Source organism: Nicotiana sylvestris, chromosome 6 (assembly GCF_000393655.2).
Source record: "Nicotiana sylvestris chromosome 6, ASM39365v2, whole genome shotgun sequence".
Classification (NCBI taxonomy): Eukaryota; Viridiplantae; Streptophyta; class Magnoliopsida; order Solanales; family Solanaceae; genus Nicotiana; species Nicotiana sylvestris.
The window spans coordinates 212,426,376-212,446,138 of NC_091062.1; the positions used below are offsets into that span (position 1 = coordinate 212,426,376).

Here is a 19,763-nt window from a genome sequence, read left to right on the forward strand (position 1 = left end):
AATCCAGCAAAAAAGACGAGACAAAAAGAACAAAAACGTAACAGCAAAATTCAGTTTTGTGCTGTCAAAAGTTACCACAGAAACTCATAAACCAGTTTTCAATATCACAGAAAAAACAAAACAGAAGTAGAAACTCGAAAGTGACAGAAAAAGAGGGAGATAGAGAGAATGAGTCAAGTACGTTGCCCAAAAAAAAAAAAAAAAAAGAACCGGGGGGTTGGACGGGGGTAGAGTGGGGGGGGGGAGGGGGACGAAGAAGCATTGAATTGCTTGTATATTAAAATATTAATTGAGTTGGTTTTGAGTTGTTGTTTTGTTTTCTCCAGATTTTCCTCCTCAATTAAATGAATTAAAAACTCCATTTCGCTTCCACTTCCATCTATTGCGGCCTCAAAAAGCGTCGTCGTTTCAGGCATACCAACAACCTGCAACTCCATTTACAGTGCTAATTTTGCAGTTTTTGTTCACTTTTTGAACAGAATAATTTCTGGGTTTTGTCTATTTTAATTGAATTTCAATCTTTTGTGCAAAATAATTTCTGGGTTTTGTGCATTTAGTCGAATTTTTTTGCCAAAAATAGTATCTTTTGGGCAAAATAGTTTCTGGGTCTTGTACAAATTATTAAATTTCAGGCTGCTTTGCTGATTTCTGGTAATTATTAGGCAAAAAGAAATCTGGGTATTGTGCAAGATTGAATTTTGAGAAATGGGTAATAGATTTATTTGCATGACGAAGAAGGATATAAAAGAAACAGGCAAACCTGGAATAGGGTCAAGGAGTAAGAGGAATGAGAGATCAAAGAGGAGGTCATTAATGGAAGAGGAGTTGCTTCATAGACAAGCTTTATCAATGGCAATTCAGCAGCATCAATTGTCTCAGAGATTTGATGGTGGGTCCATGTCTCGACGTATTGGATCCACTAGCTCTCGCCGCCGCAATGATTTTCCTGATCAGTTAGCTGTTAATTCCAAACAGGTATTCACTCACTAGCCTCTGCTTTATATGTCAGTCTAGTTAATTCACTTTTTGAAGTAGAATTTGTATAGTGGACTCAAGTAGTTTGAGATTGAGGTATTGCTGTTGTTTCAAGAGTCCCTTTGATGTGATTGGTCATGCTTTATAGTAGAAGTTGGGATCTGTGGATAATGTGGGTCTGAGTGGAAAGTTTCTTCCTTTTTTTTGATTCTTTTGTTTTATTTGTTTCTATAATGAATTGGTGGTTTAGAGCTGCAGAAAGTTGAAAAGTAGAATCTTTTTATATTTTGGTGGTGGATGTGATAGCTTTCTTTAAGATTCGTGATATTGCTGAAGTGCTCCTGAAAAGGAAATAAGTCAAAGGCACTTTTTGTTGCTAAAAGTGAAAAGCTTTTATTCTCTCACTTTTTCTCCCAGATTAGCTCATTCCATCACTAGACTTAAAATTTACATGGATGAAGTTCCTTTTTTGTTTTATTTTTCTGTCTTTTACAAATTAATAGCTACTAGTCTGCACTCTTCTTTGTCCATGTTAGGTGTGAGGTCCAAAATTCAGGCAATCTCCCTGAACTCTTTCTCTAGCTTCTTAGTTTCATTGTTTTAGATAAGCAACTGTAGCAATAAGATATTTCTCTGCAGATTTCTGAGGTGGTTCTAGCAATTAACTTGACTGGTGGATGGAGCAACTTGCTTAAGATTATGGAATTGTTTAGAGAAATATATTTGGGTACTTGTATACGCGCACACACATACACTTAATGTGATCCATCACTTTAGATTATCTGTAAAGTGTAGCATATTTAAGTTAGGCAACAGCAAACTAGGTGACCCATCACTTTCTCTAATTTTAATTGCTATTTTTGTTTTCAGGTTCAAGTATTCCAGCCTTGTATAAGGCTATGTTGCGCGGATTCTCCAAAATGTTGCCGTACCCGTGTCGGACCCTTTGAAAATACACTACTTTTGAAGGATCCGAAACGCACCCGGCAACATCTTTGGAGAGTCCGAGCAACATAGGTATAAGGCTCTTAGCTTACTGTTAGGCATTCTGCTTTCTCACTAGCTTTAACTTCTCCTGCTATAGATGTAGATGTAACACTGATAGGAAGTTATATGTTTAAATATGGATATGATTTAGCTAAAGCTAAACATCAGAGTGGTTGAAGAAGTTTAGATTCATCTAAGTGATTGTGTTTATTGCACATAATCAATAGGAATATTTTGAAAAATGTTAAGTAGAAAACCTAACAACATGCCACTTAATGAAGATAAGGAGACACCGGAAATCCAACTACCGTCATTATCTTTTTGTCAAACTCTAAACAATGTTCATGTGGCACTGCAATTACCTTACAAAAGTTATGCTGTAAAGGTACCTGCAGAATTTTTGGAGAACATCAAAACAAAGAAGTTTGTTTTGATACATGGAGAAGGATTTGGAGCTTGGTGTTGGTACAAAACTATTGCTCTATTGGAGGAAACAGGATTGGTCCCCACAGCCCTAGATCTGACTGGATCTGGCATTGATCTGACAGATACAAATAATGTTTCAACTCTAGTGGACTACTCAAAACCATTAGTTGATTATCTGGAGAACTTGCCAGAGGATGAAAAGGTAAAATAGATTTGGCAGAACTTTTTAGTCCTTTTTCCACTATGAATTCCAACAAAGATGATTTCACATATATTCTGAAAACATTGCATGTATTTCTTTAGGTAATTTTGGTCGGTCACAGTGCTGGAGGTGCTTGTGTTTCCTATGCCTTAGAACACTTCCCCAATAAAATTGCAAAAGCAGTATTTCTTTGTGCGACAATGATATCCGATGGCCAGAGACCTTTTGATGTGTTTGCTGAAGAGGTACGCATCCCTTATTTTCCGGACATTGCATAATAATTACCGAGAATCTGTTGAACTATTTATCAGCGCGTTTTAAACTACATGTTTAAAAGTACTTTTTGCAGCAGCGGAGTTGCTCCCGGTATTTGAGGACAACAACGCATACCATATGACGAGCATGGTCTATGGTCATGCCTTCTGAAAGCACTGTTTTGGGTGTGATGTCTTCTTGAATGATATTCTTGTTTTATTATATGGAGTGCTTGAAGTTATGAAATTTTCTAGAGAGCAGCATACTAATACGTGATGCAAAAGATCCAGAAAAGGGAGGTCAAAAACCCGTTTTGAAACTTCTATTGTTCTTAAACATGATAAAATAGAACCAAACTGCATAACAAGTGGAGTAACTGAATGCAAATTCTTGGTCCTTTGTGGTCAGCGTAGGTATAATGCATTGATAGTGTGTATTCTCTTCCTTAGAACTTGCCTTGTAATTCTTTTTTCTTTTCGAGAAGGTAACATATTGTATATTAATATAAAGACTACACAAAAACTGTAGAGTCACCCATAATTACATAGGATAGGAAAAAGAAAAAAAACTCGTAATCCTTGCCTTGTATTTTTGCTGAAAGACATTTCCTCTTTCCCTCAGTTTTGTCCTTGTTTTTATAAGCTTAGCTTAATAAACCTTGTAATAAAATCTATAATGGAGCCAATAGGAACTTTGCATAGTTTTGAATATCTGACCCAAATCTGTATATGTAAATAAAAAAAAGTAGGGGCTTGTACATACAATAGAGATTAAAAGGTAAGAAAAAGGGAAGTACTTGTAACACCCCAGGTTTTAGACAGAGTCCCACATCGGTAAAACATAAGAGGGATGTTGGGTATATAAGTTAACAAGCCTTAGACTCTAATGACGCATTTTAAACCCGTGAGGGCTTAGGCCCAGAGCGGACAATATCACTAGCGGGCTGGGCTGTTACAGATGGTATCAGAGCCACTCTTGTGTCAGCCGCAAACTTCAGCGAGGACGCTGAGTCCCTAAGAGGGGTTGTATGTAATTCCCCAGACTTTAGGCAGAGTCCCACATCGGCAAAATACAAGAGGGATGCTGGGTATATAAGTTAACAAGCCTTAGACCCTAGTGACGCGTTTTAAACCCGTGAGGGCCTAGGCCCAGAGCGGACAATATCACTAGCGGGTTGGGTTGTTACAGTACTATAAGGGGTGATGTCTGATATTGATCTCTATCTCATCAGTTCAGTCTAGTTTCCTACTGACTGTCTGGTTAATATGCTTGCATATATATTTAAAATCTTATTCATCATGATCTGCTGAAGCTGGGGATGAGTATGACGACCTCATTGCAGACTGATGTAAGAATTGTATGAGTTTTGAACAGACAAATCTAAGTTCAAGTGTTCAACCATGCCAATAATGTGTTTCGTGCACGATTCATGATTTTTGTGAATGTAGCAGATGTATATTGCAAAATTACCCGTAGATTAGGTGTCCTTCATTATAACCGATCAATTTAAACTCATAAAGGATTTGATTTGTCCTAAAAATAAACCTGCCGCTGAGATCTACTTCGAATGTCAATAATTGTTTTATATCTCCTCTCCACTTTGACATGTTTATGGGTAATATTTTTGCAGCTTGGGTCTGCAGAGCTCTTCACCCAGGAGTCTAAGTTCTTAATTTATGGGAATGGTAAAGACAAGCCTGCTACTGGTCTCATGTTCGAGAAGGAGCAAATGCATGGGCTATATTTCAATCAATCTCCTACTAAGGTGCTTCCTTTATATAAGTCGCAATGATTCTTCCATTACCTATGCTAATTGCCAAACTTAAATCATCCCTAGTGTCCGGCAGTGTGCTTTGTAGTGCATAACTCTATGCTGTTAGAATTAAAATACTTTAGAAATGACTGCAGAAAAATACAGAGGATCAACATGCAACTTCTCTCTCTCTCTCTCTCTGGGAGTGGGAATGCAGTATGATGAAAAACATCTCATGACGACATAAATGTTTCTTGTGTCATATAAAGCACCTTAAGGAAACAGTTAACAGCAACCTTCAGAATGGAACGTACAATATCAGTGTCAGTTCTTGTTGCTCTGATTCATGAACCGGTTCATGTTTTTTGAGCTAACAAGTTTCGGTAGAAAGTAATGTGGGATTGTACAACAACAACAACAACATCCCAGTATAATCCCACAAGTGGGATCTGGGGAGGGTAATATGTACGCAGACCTTAACCCTACCCCGCGGGGTAGAGAGGCTGTTTCCAGGAGACCCTCGGCTCAAGAGAGCAACAAGAGACAATATATTAGTACTATCAATAGGCTCATAATAAAACATATAATACATAACATAAAATAAAAATAACAACAATATAAGAAATATAGGAAATACGAAAATGATGGAGAAAAGGATGTAAGGTATACTAATATCCAACAGATATAGCGCTGCATCAGTAGTTGATAGTAGCATCCTAAGACTAACTCCTAAATGGTTAGTCTCACTCTAGTGCGCTGTATTAATATTCACAAACTACCCTCTAACCTACAACCTTAATGCTCGACCTCCACAATTCCCTGTCAAGGGTCATGTCCTCTCCTGCCTGATCACCTCCCCCAAATACTTCTTAGGCCTCCCTCTACCTCTCCTCGTGCCCACCACCGTCAGTCGCTCACACCTCCTCACTGGTGCATCAGTGCTCCTCCTCTGAATGTGCCCGAACCATCTGAGTCTTGCTTCCCGCATCTTGTCCTCCATGGGGCCACGTCCACCTTCTCTCGAATATCTTCATTCCTAATCTTGTCCATCCTTGTATGCCCGCACATCCACCTCAGCATCCTCATCTCTGCTACTTTCATCTTCTGGATGTGTGAATTTTTAACCGGCCAACACTCGGTCCCATACAACATAGCAGGCCTAACCACTGCTCTATAAAACTTACCTTTTAGTAACGGTGGCACTTTCTTGTCACACAAGACTCCCGTTGCTAACCTCCACTTCATCCACCCCACCCCTATACGATGTGTGACATCCTCATCGATCTCCCCGGTCCCCTGAATAACTGACCCAAGGTACTTGAAACTACCCCTCTTAGGGATGACTTGCGAGTCGAGCCTCACTTCCACTCCTGCTTCCGTCGGCTCGGCCCCAAATTTGCACTCGAGGTATTCTGTCTTCGTCCTACTCAGCCTGAAACCTTTAGACTCATGGGCATGTCTCCAAACCTCTAGCCTCTCGTTGACTCCGCGTCGTGTCTCGTCAATTAGGACTATGTCATCCGCAAATAGCATGTACTACCATGGCACCTCCCCTTGAATATGATGCGTTATGGCATCCATCACTAGGGAAAATAGGAAAGGGCTGAACGCAGACCCTTGGTGCAACCCTGTAACAACCGGAAAATGGTCAGAGTCGCCTCCTACTGTCCTAACCCGAGTCTTAGATCCATCATACATGTCTTTAATCACCCTAATGTAGTCAACCGGGACCCTTTTAACCTCTAGGCATCTCCATAGGACCTCCCTAGGAACTCTGTCGTACGCTTTCTCTAGATCGATAAACACCATGTGAAGATCCTTCTTATCCCTGTATTGTTCCATCATCCTCCTAATAAGGTGGATAGCTTCGTGGTAGATCGCCCCGGCATGAACCCGAACTGGTTATCTGAAATAGACACCGTCCTTCGCACTCTCATTTCTACCACTCTCTCCCAGACTTTCATGGTATGACTCAGTAATTTGATACCCCTATAGTTGTTACAACTCTGCACATCGCCTTTGTTCTTATACAGCGGAATCATTGTACTCCACCTCCACTCTTCAGGCATCTTATTAGTCTTGAATATAACATTAAACAACCTAGTAAGTCATTCCAAGCCTGCTCTACCCACACACTTCCAAAGTTCAACCGGAATTTCATCTGGCCCGGTAGCTCTGCCCCTCCTCATCTTACGCATTGCCTGCATGACCTCGTCGACCTCAATATCCCTACAATAACTTAATTCATGGGGGCTGTTGGCATTCCTCAATTCACCTAGCACAATATCTTGATCCCCTTCTTCATTTAGAAGTTTATGAAAGTAGGTCCGCCATCTCCTCTTAATCTGGTCATCCCCCATCAAAACTTTGCCGTCATCATCTTTTATGCACCTCACTTGGTCCAGATCTCGAGCCTTCCTCTCTCTCACCTTAGCGAGTTGGAATAACTTCTTCTCCCCTCCTTTGTTCCCTAGTTCCTCATACAGACAAGCAAAAGCTAATGTGGGATTGTACTGCTTTGAATTCCCAGAGAAACCCGAAAATTTTGCACTGTAAATGATTACTTACACAACAACGGGAAAAAATGGACGGTAAGACTTCCATATACTCCTAACAGTGGCGGATGTAGAGTATAGTTACCGGATTCTCGGGAACCCAGTAACTTTTGCACAGACCTTGTATTTTTATTAAAAAAACCCATTAAATATCAATAAATATATAAGTGTGAACCCAGTTATTATTGTATATTAATTTAATATTACAATAGGAACCCATAAATTTCCAATTCTGGATCCGCCTCTGACTCCTAATGGAGCTAATCATAGGGTACAGAAGATAGAAAGCATGAAAACTTTGTTCGGAGCTCGACTAACATTCTCATTTTTGTACTAGAGTAGTGGAGTGAGACACTAATAGCACTTTAAAGAGCTCAAAGTAAAATACAAAAAATTGAAAAGGGGGTCTTTTATAAATTTATTGGGAAGAATTTGTCACATAGTTTAGTCAGCAGCTCTGATGGGTTGCTCTGATGGTAAGCAACCTCCATTTCCAACCAAGAGGTTGTGAGTTCGAGTCTCCCCAAGAGCAAGGTGGGAAGTTATTGGAGGGAAGGATGCCGGGGGTCTATTTGGAAACAGCCTCCCTACCCCAGGGTAGGGGTAAGGTCTGCGTACACACTACCCTCCCCAGACCCCACTAAGTGGGATTATGATTCGGACATATAGCTAAAGCCCATTCCAGAAGCCAAAGTACTGCGAAAGAAGTCGCTATGTGCATTTGATGTCTATCTAGATGTATCATTTTATTGAAAGTTAGAGAAAAATGTAAATTGATGGTTTCACGAAAATATATCACTAACACACTATATAATGATTGCAGGATGTTGCTTTGGCAATGGTTTCTATGAGACCTATTCCTCTTGGTCCAATGATGGACAAGCTATTACTGACACCTGAAAAGTATGGAACTAGTCGAAGATTTTATATCCAGACATTGGATGATCATGCTCTTTCACCAGATGTCCAAGAAAAGCTTGTGAGAGAAAACCCTCCAGAAGGAGTATTCAAGATCAAAGGCAGTGACCATTCTCCATTCTTCTCGAAGCCACAGTCGCTGCATAAGATATTGGTCGAAATTGCTCAGATTCCATAGTGTTAGTTTCCTTTAACAAGAAGCAGGGGGGGGGGAGTTTTCTTCATAGAGAAAATGGCTTTCCTAGTTTCTTATGGAGGCTGTAGAATCCATGAGGTTGTTGGTTGTACAGAAGAGAAGAATGACTCAGCTTGTTTTATATCATTTTGAGATATTTGATAGTTTCTTTCACTTATAACAAGAAAGGCATTGGTTCATAGTTGAAATATTCTTCTTGTAGTTAAATCTGAGGTAGCAGTTAGATTTGAAATATTCCTCATGTAGTTCTTACCTGTGGTAGCACTTTGTTCTATCTATTGTTGATTCCTGAAGAAACACTAGAGCAACATATACTTGATACTGTGTTCATGAATAACTGATCTTTCACATCTTGTAAGAGTTTTCAGTTTGGGTCAATTGCACTTTATTCTTCAAATTACAGCTTGATATGATTTTGTTCTTTTTGTTTTTGGTTCTTCATGTTGCTATGCTGAATATGTTAAACTCTTAATTCAACTACAACAACTTCAACGATCGAAGGCACAGTAGCAAACCCAGATAATTAGCATTATTACTATAACATAAGCCAATTTCTTCCTCCATATTCTTGCTCGAGCCCTTTCTTCTTCAAAAGTTTTGACCCTGTGCAATAAACCCCAAATAACCCTATTCGCTTGGGTAGGAAACTCGTCATTAACCCACCTAAAATACTTACATCCACCTTTGTCCTTCAAAAAAAATAAAAATTGATTCAAACTAAAATCGGGGACAACATAGTAAAAATAATTAATTGTAGTTAATTAACACTTACTTTTTTAATTTTGCATCCATAGAACCTCCTTTCAGGATTAGATGGAGACCATGAAGTTTTTAATTCACATTCATGACCACACCAGCATAAATTGATTCTTGGTGTGAGAGACATTATCTACAAAATTGAGAGCTTACGCCAAAATTCGAACACTCAGGCGAGATTACATTCAATTTGGAAAGAAGAGTAGAATTTTTAAACAAGAAAATCAAGAAAATGGTGAAAAAATAAGGCTTGATTTAAGAGACAAAGTAAAAGGGGACGGGGGTTTATATAATAGGGAAGGGGTAGGGGTGTTCAAAACTGAACCGAAATCGAAAACCAAACCGAAATCGAAGCTTAATAGCTTATTGGTATCGGGTTAACGGTTTAACGGACAGGGAACAGATTGAGATTTTTTTATTAACGGCTTATCGGTTTGGGGGCGGATTATTCAATTTTTTTAACGGATAGTCCGTTAACCCGTTAAGAATATATATATATATATATATATATATAAAACCCTTCCACTTCCACTACTCTATCTCTAACCCTAGTTTAGGGACCGTAACAACAGATGCTCATGCGATCTAGTTATCAATGATAGAGTTCCCCACTTGGATTAAAGCCAAAAGGACATAGTCTTAGAGCTTTACGGTAATTTATTCTCACTCGGTCATCCTGTCATATCTTTGACATTGAGCTCATCTTCTCATAAGCTCATGTGATACTAAGCTTAGCGCCTCTCATGACAGTTGACAGATGTACACTTTAACCTTAGAACAGTCGTGTCAACTTGCTTGAGCTATTCAAACATTCTCTGTAACACACCTATTCCACTAAATAGAAGGAATTTTTTAGTAATTAGTACTTCATAAGAAGTCATACACCATCAGACCTCCTTAAAGGATATATATAAGTGTACTTATCTTTGTCCTTGTCCAACGTCTTACAGTAACCTTATCATGGTTGCCACTCTCTATGCAATGTGTTTTGCTTTTTTCACTCTAAAACACATGACATACTACATCATTCTTATGTAGGCCGATAAACCGCCCGATAAGAGCTAAACTGATACCAATCCGCCCGATATCTTATTGGGTGGCTAGCGGATTAATATATTTAAAAGCTGATAACCGATAAGCCAAACCGTTAAGAGTAAATAACCGTCCAATCCGCCCGATAAGCAGCCCTAGGAAGGGGTATACTTTTACCGTTTGTATTTTACCGTTGAAATAGTTTTTGGTCAGTATATTTTTAATGTTCACACGCTCAACAGCAATGATGCTCACGTTATTTGCCATGTCAGTCGGACGTGTTAAAATGGTACATTAAAGATAGAGTTAAAGTGTTCCGATGGTAAATGACTTAGTTGAGGTGTTCAAGTGGAATTTTTGGGATAGTTAAAGTATCTATCTATGTATTCCGCAAATATTATTTTAGTATATGCCTTTTAAAATAAATAAAAACATCAAATTCTACTCTCTTTTTTTAAAAGCCGAAGATAATGTCATACGTAAAAATAACATATTTTTGGAAGCTTTAACATTGGTTTTTTTTTTTTTAAAGAAAAAAGATTACTCATGATAAATGAATAAATAGAGTACATCGTTTCTATTATTTAATTCCTAAGTTTCCACATTCAAGACAAATTATTGGGGATTGTTTGTGTTTGAAGAATTAATTCAATGATTTGTCCTTCCATGGACTAGGCGGAACGCTAATAAAGTGGCTGTCTTTCTTGCTCGTCAGGGGCGGATTTACATGGTGGCAAGCGTTTCGCAGGACACCGCTTTGTTGAAATTTTTTACTATTTATATATATATATATATAAAAATAATAAGTAAAACAGAAATACAAGATAAAATTATTAAAAGTGACACCACTTGCAACAAAACATCTCAGTAGTCTAGTGGTTGTTTGTTTCAAGTGTTATGTGAGAGGTTTTGGGTTTGAACTTTCTTGGCTCCACAAAATATTTTTTGATTGTTACGGCCCTTTTACTAAAAATAGTGACACCACTTGTAGACACCGGATTTTTGACCCTCCCCGAGAATTTTCACATTTTTAGCGTGAATATGTGAAATTGGGTCTAATATAGCCATTTTAACTATTTTTACTTTATTTCGTTGCAAAAATAAAAATTACAAAAAAACATATATAAATTTTAGTTTACGTATTTCTCATAAACTTGAAAAAATACAAAAATCGCACTTTATTTTTGTACTTTATATAATTTCGAAAATAACCAAAAATATAGTGCTATTAATGTTTTGTAGTCATTTTAATTGTTGGAAAAAAAATATTACTTTATATTTTATCTTTATATAAAAAAAACGAAAATTACAAAAAATAGTTTTATTAATATTTTGTAGCTATTTTAAATCTTGAAAAATATTTAAAAAAGATATAGTTTTGTTTAAATATTAGTCTTATTTTTGGTAGTTATTTTGCTTACATAGGACTAGTTAAGCAACGTTTTCTTATTCTCGGATCCGGGCAAAAGAATAATATTCGGGTTCAAACTACCCGGTTTTAGGCCTAATTTTCGGACCTAGCCCATAATAAACGGAATCTCATACACGAGGAACCCCACCACGCGTGGGGAACACAAGCCTCGAACCCCACCACGCGTGGGGCTCATTTTTCTGGACAAATGGGCATTAATACATGGACAAGGATTTTGGATAAGGGGGGACTTTGAAATTTTTTGAGAAAAGGGGGCACTATTCACGCGTCTTCTTCCTCAAGAAAGGAACGAAGAACCCTACAGAAAAAAGACCACGACCAAAGGCTTCCCCACCCCTCGTCGTCACGCCCAAACACCACCTCCATAAACAACACCACCAAACGACCACTCCGTCACCTTCCCCGGCACCCCTACTGTCGCAACCAAACCCTACACCCAAACAGACCCCTCCACCGCCAAAACCACCCCAAACAACCACCCCTTTTTCCTCTTCTATCACCACCGTCAACAAACCACCATTGTTACCCATCCAGCAACGCCCCAGCTGACCCAACTCCATCGTCGTCACTGTCCCCGTCAATCACCGGAAAAACCAGCAGTCCGCATCGCTACCTGCTGCGTCGACACTACCCGCTACCAGCAAACCACCCAAACACCACCTCCATCCTCACCCTCCCATCGTGAAACCACCAACAAACATCCCTCGACCACTGCCAAAACAAGCCCGTCAGCAGCCTCCTTGCGTCGACCTTACTACTGTCGACATTGTTCATCTTTTCGCGAGCAGCTGTTGGTGGCTGCGATTCTGCCTTGCCGAGCCTTCTGTTTTTCCGTCGAGGTCGACTTTGGTCCGAGCTTTCTATTTCATCAAGGTCGTCTTTGGTTCGTCGGGGTCCGGTACGTCGAGTTTGTTCCGAGGTTTCGTCTTTGTTCCTCGTTCAGTGAGGTCCGGCTTGAGTCCCGTCGGGGTCGTGTTTATCGTTCTGAGGTTGTCGAGGTTCACAGGTTATAATTCTTCATCCTTTGTTTCATTTCATTCGTTTTGCATATTATGGTTCAAGGCAAATGAGAATATTCGATATTGATGAATGTCAACAATGCAGTTTTTGTTGTTGGGTTAAAAATGTTTATTCTATGTAGTTACTGCATGCTTAAAGTAAATGTGAGCATATGAACGGTTTGTGTTCGTCTTTGTTAAATTGCTTTGCTTTTTTCATTTTTTACCATGGATATTATTACCTGTTAGAATCGTTGTTTTTTTGTCATTGGTAGAAAATCGTAGTTGTCTTAAGTTTGCCCTCAAATAATAAAAACGAGACGAGCTTCGCCACATAAAAAATGTACAGATTGCGGAGCCCTCACAAAATATATGCATTAAATACTTAGATTCCGGGACGAGCCATTTAGCAAATTTCACGGCCCTACCCAATATAATAATGCGCTAGTTGCTTTAGGCGCACCTTTAATAATGTTATCTCCCTAAACTCGGGTGCACATTTATGTGACCCAAATCCAAATCTCAACGAAATCGAAATGTGTCTCTAATCACGAGTACATTGACTGTGACGTGGTCTGAGATGCATTTCCATGACGTTGCAAATTCATTTTTAAAATAATAAATGGGACGAGCCTCGACAAACAAAAAATGCAAATTGCGGGGCCCTCAGTAAATACTTGTTTTAAATTTACTTAGAATTCAGGAGGGCCGCTTAGCGAATTTCGTGGCCTTCCCAAAATAATAACACGATAGTCTCTTTAGGCGCGTGTTTAATAATCTACTTTCTTAAAACTTGGGTGTGCATTTCATGCGACCCAGATCCAAATCCCAAAACATCAAATAAAATATGTTCCGGATTGTGGGTGCATTTCATGTGACGCAGTCCAAAGACATGTTTTAAGCGATGTTCACATTCTTTTGGAATAATAATAATAAAGCGGTAAAAAGTTAAAATTGGCACATTGGTTCATAATTGTATTTAAAATCAGATAAATAAGCCGAATATGACAGTTGAGCGACCGTGCTAGAACCACGGAACTCGGGAATGCCTAACACCTTCTCCCGGGTTAACAGAATTCCTTATCCGGATTTCTGGTACGCAGACTGTAATATGGAGTCATTCTTTTCCTCGATTCGGGATTAAAATTGGTGACTTGGGACACCCTAAATCTCCCAAGTGGCGACTCTGAAATAAATAAATCAATCCCGTTTCGATTGTCCTTTAATTGAAAAAACTCTCTTACACCCTCGCGGGTGCGGAAAAAGGAGGTGTGACAGCTCTGGCGACTCCGCTGGGGACCTCGACCCAGAACCACTGGTTCAGGGTTAGAAATTCGAGCTTAGATAAATTGTTGTATTTGGTTTTATCTGATTTTTTACATGTTTGAGCCTAATGTGCTAAATGCTGCTTTTACCGCTTTGATATTACGTGAACTGTATATAAACTGTGCCGAAACCCCTATCCTTTCTGAGTCTTCTAAATCATGAAGAAGGGCGTACTTCGTACGACTTCTTTTCTGTATAGTGTCAAATCCCAATTTAGAACGAGGTTCGGATAAGTTGCTAAGCCGGTGAAGCTTCTGTATTCCCGGTACGCTGCCCCCCCTCGGCTCGAGCTGTCCGCTCGGGTAAGCCAGGTCTAGAACAAACACCCAGGTTTTGAACCTAGAATAACTCAGCTTCATGCCGGATCCCTAGTAGGAACATTTATTTGCATCATGTGCATTTGATTTAGGGGACTCAACACAGGGGTTGGGTCCGTCTAGGACAAGCAACCTGAAAATAATAGACCATCTTTTGGGCATCCTATGTGCTACATGTTGTATTTATTCAAGGGTGAATGGGTCATTTGGCGGACCAATGATATTTGCGGACAAATTACACTCCTTATCATGCTGATCACGTTAAATAAGAAAGTTGCACAATTTTTGATAAGCATGCTATTATGTTAATTAAGCACATGGGGAACATTGTGGAATTCAAGAAGCCTTGGTATTCCACATGTCCCCCACGCTTCATTTTTGGGAAAAACACATGGGGAACATTTGTGGAATCCAAGAAGCCTTGGTATTCCACATGTCCCCCATGCTTCACATGTTGGGAAAAGCGCACGGGGAACATTTGCGGAATCCAAGATGTCTTGGAAATCCTTACGTTTCCCATGCCACATTTTTGAAAAATAATGATAATAAAAAAAATACATATATATATATATATAAAAGCATGAAAATTCAAAAGATTTTGTATGTTTTCATCATTTCCCACAGATTAAAAAAAATCGTGAAAAAGAGGAGAAAATAACAGTGTAGAGATATAATTACTTATTTTTAGAAAAAAAATCAATGTCCGAGTAGTATCGAAACTCTGCCGAAATTTTGAGAAAAAAAAAATGTCTTATTAGTTTGTTATATTAAAAGCAAAGGAAAAATAAAAAAAAATCATCGTTGTTCTGTCTTGTTTTTTTTTTAAAAAAAATATAGAAAAGAAAATAGTTTGTTTTGCCATTAAATGAAAATGAAAAAGAGCTTGGTTTTTAAAATGTTTTTTTTATTTTTTTAATTTTGTTTGTCCATGAAAATGCCAAAAATAAAAAATAAAAAGAGTCGGACGTTGAACGTGATTTTATTATTTGTTCCAAAATAAATATATATATAATCCAAAAAAAAATCAAAAGAAAATTCAAAAAATATTTTTTTTAAGCATTTCTTTTATTAAAGGTAAAATTCCAAAATACATTTTCTTTTTTCTTTATAATAAGAAAAACAAATGAAAAAACGAAAAAATTAATTATTATCTTCCTTTTGAAATTCTCAAAGTTCGAGTCAAAAGAAAAGGAATTCTTAGAAGTCGTTCTTTCAAAAAAATAATAAAAAAAAATTAAAAAATATATACAGATATATAGTTTATTTACTCCCTTCTCGTTGGCCCGAACTACGCGGGTTTGATTCTCACCGGATGTGAGATACGTAGGCAACCCTCATCGGGTCCAACCACCTTTTGCTAAAATAGCCAAAAACAAATTAAAAAAAATGTCAATATGTCAATTCTGTCATAAAGAGTTCGGGGATGCTGTTTTGTCATAAATAGCCGAATGTTCCCGAAAGGGACGCCGGAAGGCTGACTTTACACAAACAGCCACATTTGGGTCATTTTTAAGATCTGATCCAGTTGACCCACACAGCCTTAAAAATCTTCGTCCCCGGGACGTTGAAAAGCCGTGTTTGCAATATTGAGTTTACTAATTTGAAAACCGATAAAAAGAGTCATGAATAAATCAGGTGATGTTGTTTTGTCATAAATAGCCGAATGTTCCCGAAAGGGACGCCGGAAGGCTGACTTTGTATAAACATCCACCTTTGGGTCATTGTTTTAGATTTGGTCCAATTGACCCACACAGCCTTAAAAATCTTCGTCCCCGAAGCGTTGAAGGGCCGTGTTTGCAACACCACGTTTTATTGTAATTTGAAAAGAAAAAAAAACAAAGAGTCAGCGGTCAGGTGAAATACCGTTTGGATTTTAGTAAAAAATAAGTCGAGCCAGCTTCGGCAGTGTCTTAAACCGTTCTTGCCGAAATAGCCTTAGAGTATTTTTCAGTTGTCGAAAGGTTATTTTCGTAAAAGAATGGACAAGTTTGTAAAGTGTCAAAATAATCCTCCCCGACCTCAAATTCATGTGAAATTTGGAGAGGGGACACGTTTGCAAAAAATAACCGTTCGGTTGCATTTGTCAAACGGAGAAAGGAAGCTGGCCATTTGTTTTTGAGTTTCTGTAAACCTTTTGATTAAAATAGGCGGGTTGTTTGATTTTCAAGTTTGTAGGTCATCTTTAAACCTTTGAAACCCAGTTTGTTCTATATGAAAATTGAAAAAATGTTTATTATTGTTTACCTTTCATTTGGGCCAAACTACGCAAGGTCTGATTCATGCGGGGTCATGATACGTAGGCAATCTCCATAAGATTCGACCACAACAAAAAAAAAGAGCAAAAAAAAAGAGAAAATGAAAAAAAAAGGAAGAAAATGAAAAAAATGAAAAAAAATCGAAAAAAAAAGAAAAGAAAAAAAAAGAAAAAAAAAGATATTGTTAATAATGAGGACCGACTGAGTCCCTTCTAACCTGTTTTGTTTGAATCACAAAGTTAAGGTGGTTGGTTTGTGGTAAGCCGGACAATGACGCCCAGAATCCTTTGTTTGCACCTCATGGTATACACTCTGCGTGGATCAGGCCTGATAACAGAAGCACTCGAACCCCCTCGAGAACTTGCCGACGGAGGTTGATGATATTGAAGCTAGCAATGGTCTTGACAATACTAATGCAAAGCTCAATGGCTAAGATGCCAATTTTGATAAAGTGGGAGGACGCTCTGTTCCTTGGTTAGCAAGAAAGAGGCATTTGGTGGCTTATTTTGTTGTCATTTCTGTTGTTCGGATTATTAAGATTGTAATTCGGATTTGTTTTGTGTCAATGTCTTTCCGCTTATCTTTCCGTTTTGTCATAGCGGTTTGTTTAAGTTTTGTCCAGGTCGTTTAGGATTTTATTCCGGTTTGTTTTTGTTTTTTTTTTTCAAACCATTTTCACCGGTAATCTAATGCAAATTCCGGTCTTTTGTTATTTCCAGTCGTCTTTTTGTTTAGTCCTTTTATCATTTCGTTCAATGTCGATTCTAAGGACATGACATGCGCACCCACTTTGGGCCTAATCTTAAAAGTTAATCATAAAACCCCGAAAAATAAAAACGGTTTGAGATTATTTGGAGCCCGAGTCGTGTGGAACTAGGGCGAGTAAAACACAAAGAAAACCGTTAAAAGAAAGATTCGCCGAATTGGCATGAGGGTCGTTCATAATAATGAGAATAAGAGTGTCGCCCAACGGTGCTTTAAAAGTGACAAATGAACAAACAGAGGTTGAATATATTTGTCAAGTCCAGCACCATCAGAAGGGGCTGCAAATTTAAATTGTGTTGTTTGCACTTGGCATGTTTGAAAACTGGAATGACGAAGGCATTTTGTTCTGCTACCTAAACACTTTATCCTTCGTTACCCCTTTTGAGCCTTATCTATTTTTCTTTCATACCCCTCGTTCGGAATCAGTGGCAACGACTAGAAAACACAAGCGTGGCAGGTAAACAAAAGAAAAAAAGAGAAGAAAGAAAAGAAAACAACAAAATCAAAAAAAAAGAGAAAAAGAGAAAAGAAGAGAAAAATGATTAAAAAAAGAGAAAAAAAAGAAAAAAAGAAAGTCAAATGAAAAGAGGAATGGGAACTACGTTTGACCTGATTCCTCAAAGAGGATACGTAGGCGCTTCACGATTCGGTCATAGTTTTGAAAAAATGAAAAAAAATCAATTAAAATAATCCTCAAGCAAGAAACTGGGGCAAAGGTTGCGTTTGTTGTAAATAAATCTAGTTCCGAAGGTTGTAATTAGTAACCCAAAATCCATTCATTTTTTAGCCTTTAATACCCTTTCTTTCTAGCCCTGTCCAAAACCCACATTACGGTCCAAAGAAAGACCTTCTGACCAGTCTTCAAAAGATGCCAAGTCAGACAAACAAGAGTCTTACCGCGAACATAACATTCTGTTCCACAGCAGAAAGGACTCTAATCTCCAGCAGAAAGAGTCATACTGGCGACACTCCAAATCCCCAGCTGGAAAGTGATACAAATGAGAGAGTCTTATCGGTGAAAACCTTTACAGGCACCATAAGGCGATGAAAGCTGAGAGAAAAACCCAAATGAGAGAGGCTTGATAGTGAAAACCCTTCGGGCACTACAAGTCGAATAAGATTGGGAATCAGATGGGGAATCGTCACGGGAGGGTCTTGAGAGACGGTTGACGGCAGAGCATAGGCCACATGTGCATGTCATGACCATTAGAGTCGGTATCGGCGTTTGATAGGCTTTTATTTATAGTTTCTTTTGTTAAAGAGTCATCTTTTTCCTTTGTCTTTTATTCGGTTCCCCTTTTGTTTATCTTTCTCCTTTCATAGAAACATTCCCCAGTAGAGTCTGTTTGGTCAGAACCAGTGGGAAATGACTTCAAAATAGGCCATCAGCTTTCCAATTATGCAAGACGGGATCTGACTAGTACACCCAAGTGGTATAAGTCAGGAAGGAGCAGGCGCAAAACCTGTGTCAAGAAGGGTATCCCCATCAATATGACATTGATAAAAGGGATGGGCCAGTGTCAGCAATTAATATCATCCCCAACAAGTTTCGATAGCATAATGGAACACAAAGCTGGGAAAGAAGAAAGAGGAAACCATCCCCAACAAGAGTGGCATGACCGCTTACCATGTTTTTAAACTAACAAAATTTTTTTTGATTTAGAAACAGGGAAAATGAACGTTATTGATGGCGGAAACACAGGCCATAAAGAAAATCATCAAACCGGGGCAGAAAATTTTCTCATTGTGAAAATTTTCTTGAAGGCAGGCACCCATTTGGGGAAAAAGAAAGATAACACCAGTCTCAAGGGAGCTGATCTTTGAACCAGTGTTATCCCCAAGTTTTAATAAAGGAAGCTGAATCCTCAGCGGACCAAACAAAAAGATTGAAACTTGCGTTTGGAAAGGCAAAGGGCCAGTATTGCTCCCACCAATTTTGAAGGAATGAAAATGCCCCAGCACTGTTATCCACGACAGCGTTATCCCCGGCTGATAACATTTTATTCCCCAGCAGGTAAGTAATAATCCCCAGCTAGTTTTGAGGTAAGACATTTTCAAGTTTTAAAAAGATATTTTGGGTTCATCCGCCCTCGAATAGGATATGTTGGGTTCATCCGCCCTCAAATAGGATATGTCGGGTTCATCCGCCCTCAAACAGGATATGTCGGGTTCATCCGCCCTCAAATAGGATATGTCGGGTTCATCCGCCCTCAAACAGGATATTTTGGGTTCATCCGCCCTCGAATAGGATATTTTGGGTCATCCGCCCTCGAATAGGATAGTTTGGGTTCATCCGCCCTCAAAAAAGGATATGTCGGGTTCATCCGCCCTCAAAACAGGATATGTCGGGTTCATCCGCCCTCAAATAGGATATGTCGGGTTCATCCACCCTCAAACAGGATATGTTGGGTTCATCCGCCCTCAAATAGGATATGTCGGGTTCATCCGCCCTCAAAACAGGATATGTTGGGTTCATCCGCCCTCGAATAGATATTTTGGGTTCATCCGCCCTCAAAACAGGATATGTTGGGTTCATCCGCCCTCAAAATAGGATATGTTGGGTTCATCCGCCCTCGAATAGGATATGGTGGGTTCATCCGCCCTCAATAGGATAT

At 38.8% G+C, this 19,763-nt stretch overlaps 1 protein-coding gene across 1 annotated transcript; it reads left to right on the forward strand.

Annotated features, from left to right (window-relative positions):
• Positions 1 to 320: 320 nt before the first annotated feature.
• On the forward strand, positions 321 to 8,645 carry LOC104248245 (putative methylesterase 12, chloroplastic). Its single transcript, XM_070147862.1, has 5 exons — positions 321 to 975; positions 2,348 to 2,590; positions 2,692 to 2,835; positions 4,476 to 4,610; positions 7,977 to 8,645. Exons 1-5 carry the CDS (start codon positions 706 to 708, stop codon positions 8,247 to 8,249), a joined length of 1,065 nt encoding a protein of 354 aa, XP_070003963.1. The 5' UTR covers positions 321 to 705; the 3' UTR covers positions 8,250 to 8,645.
• Positions 8,646 to 19,763: the final 11,118 nt, after the last annotated feature.

Coding starts and splice junctions, on each gene's coding strand:
- LOC104248245 (XM_070147862.1), top strand. CDS start 706: ATGGGTAATAGATTTATTTGCATGACGAAGAAGGATATAAAAGAAACA. Junction 2,591..2,691: donor ACTTGCCAGAGGATGAAAAG/GTAAAATAGATT, acceptor GTATTTCTTTAG/GTAATTTTGGTCGGTCACAG. Junction 4,611..7,976: donor TCAATCAATCTCCTACTAAG/GTGCTTCCTTTA, acceptor TAATGATTGCAG/GATGTTGCTTTGGCAATGGT.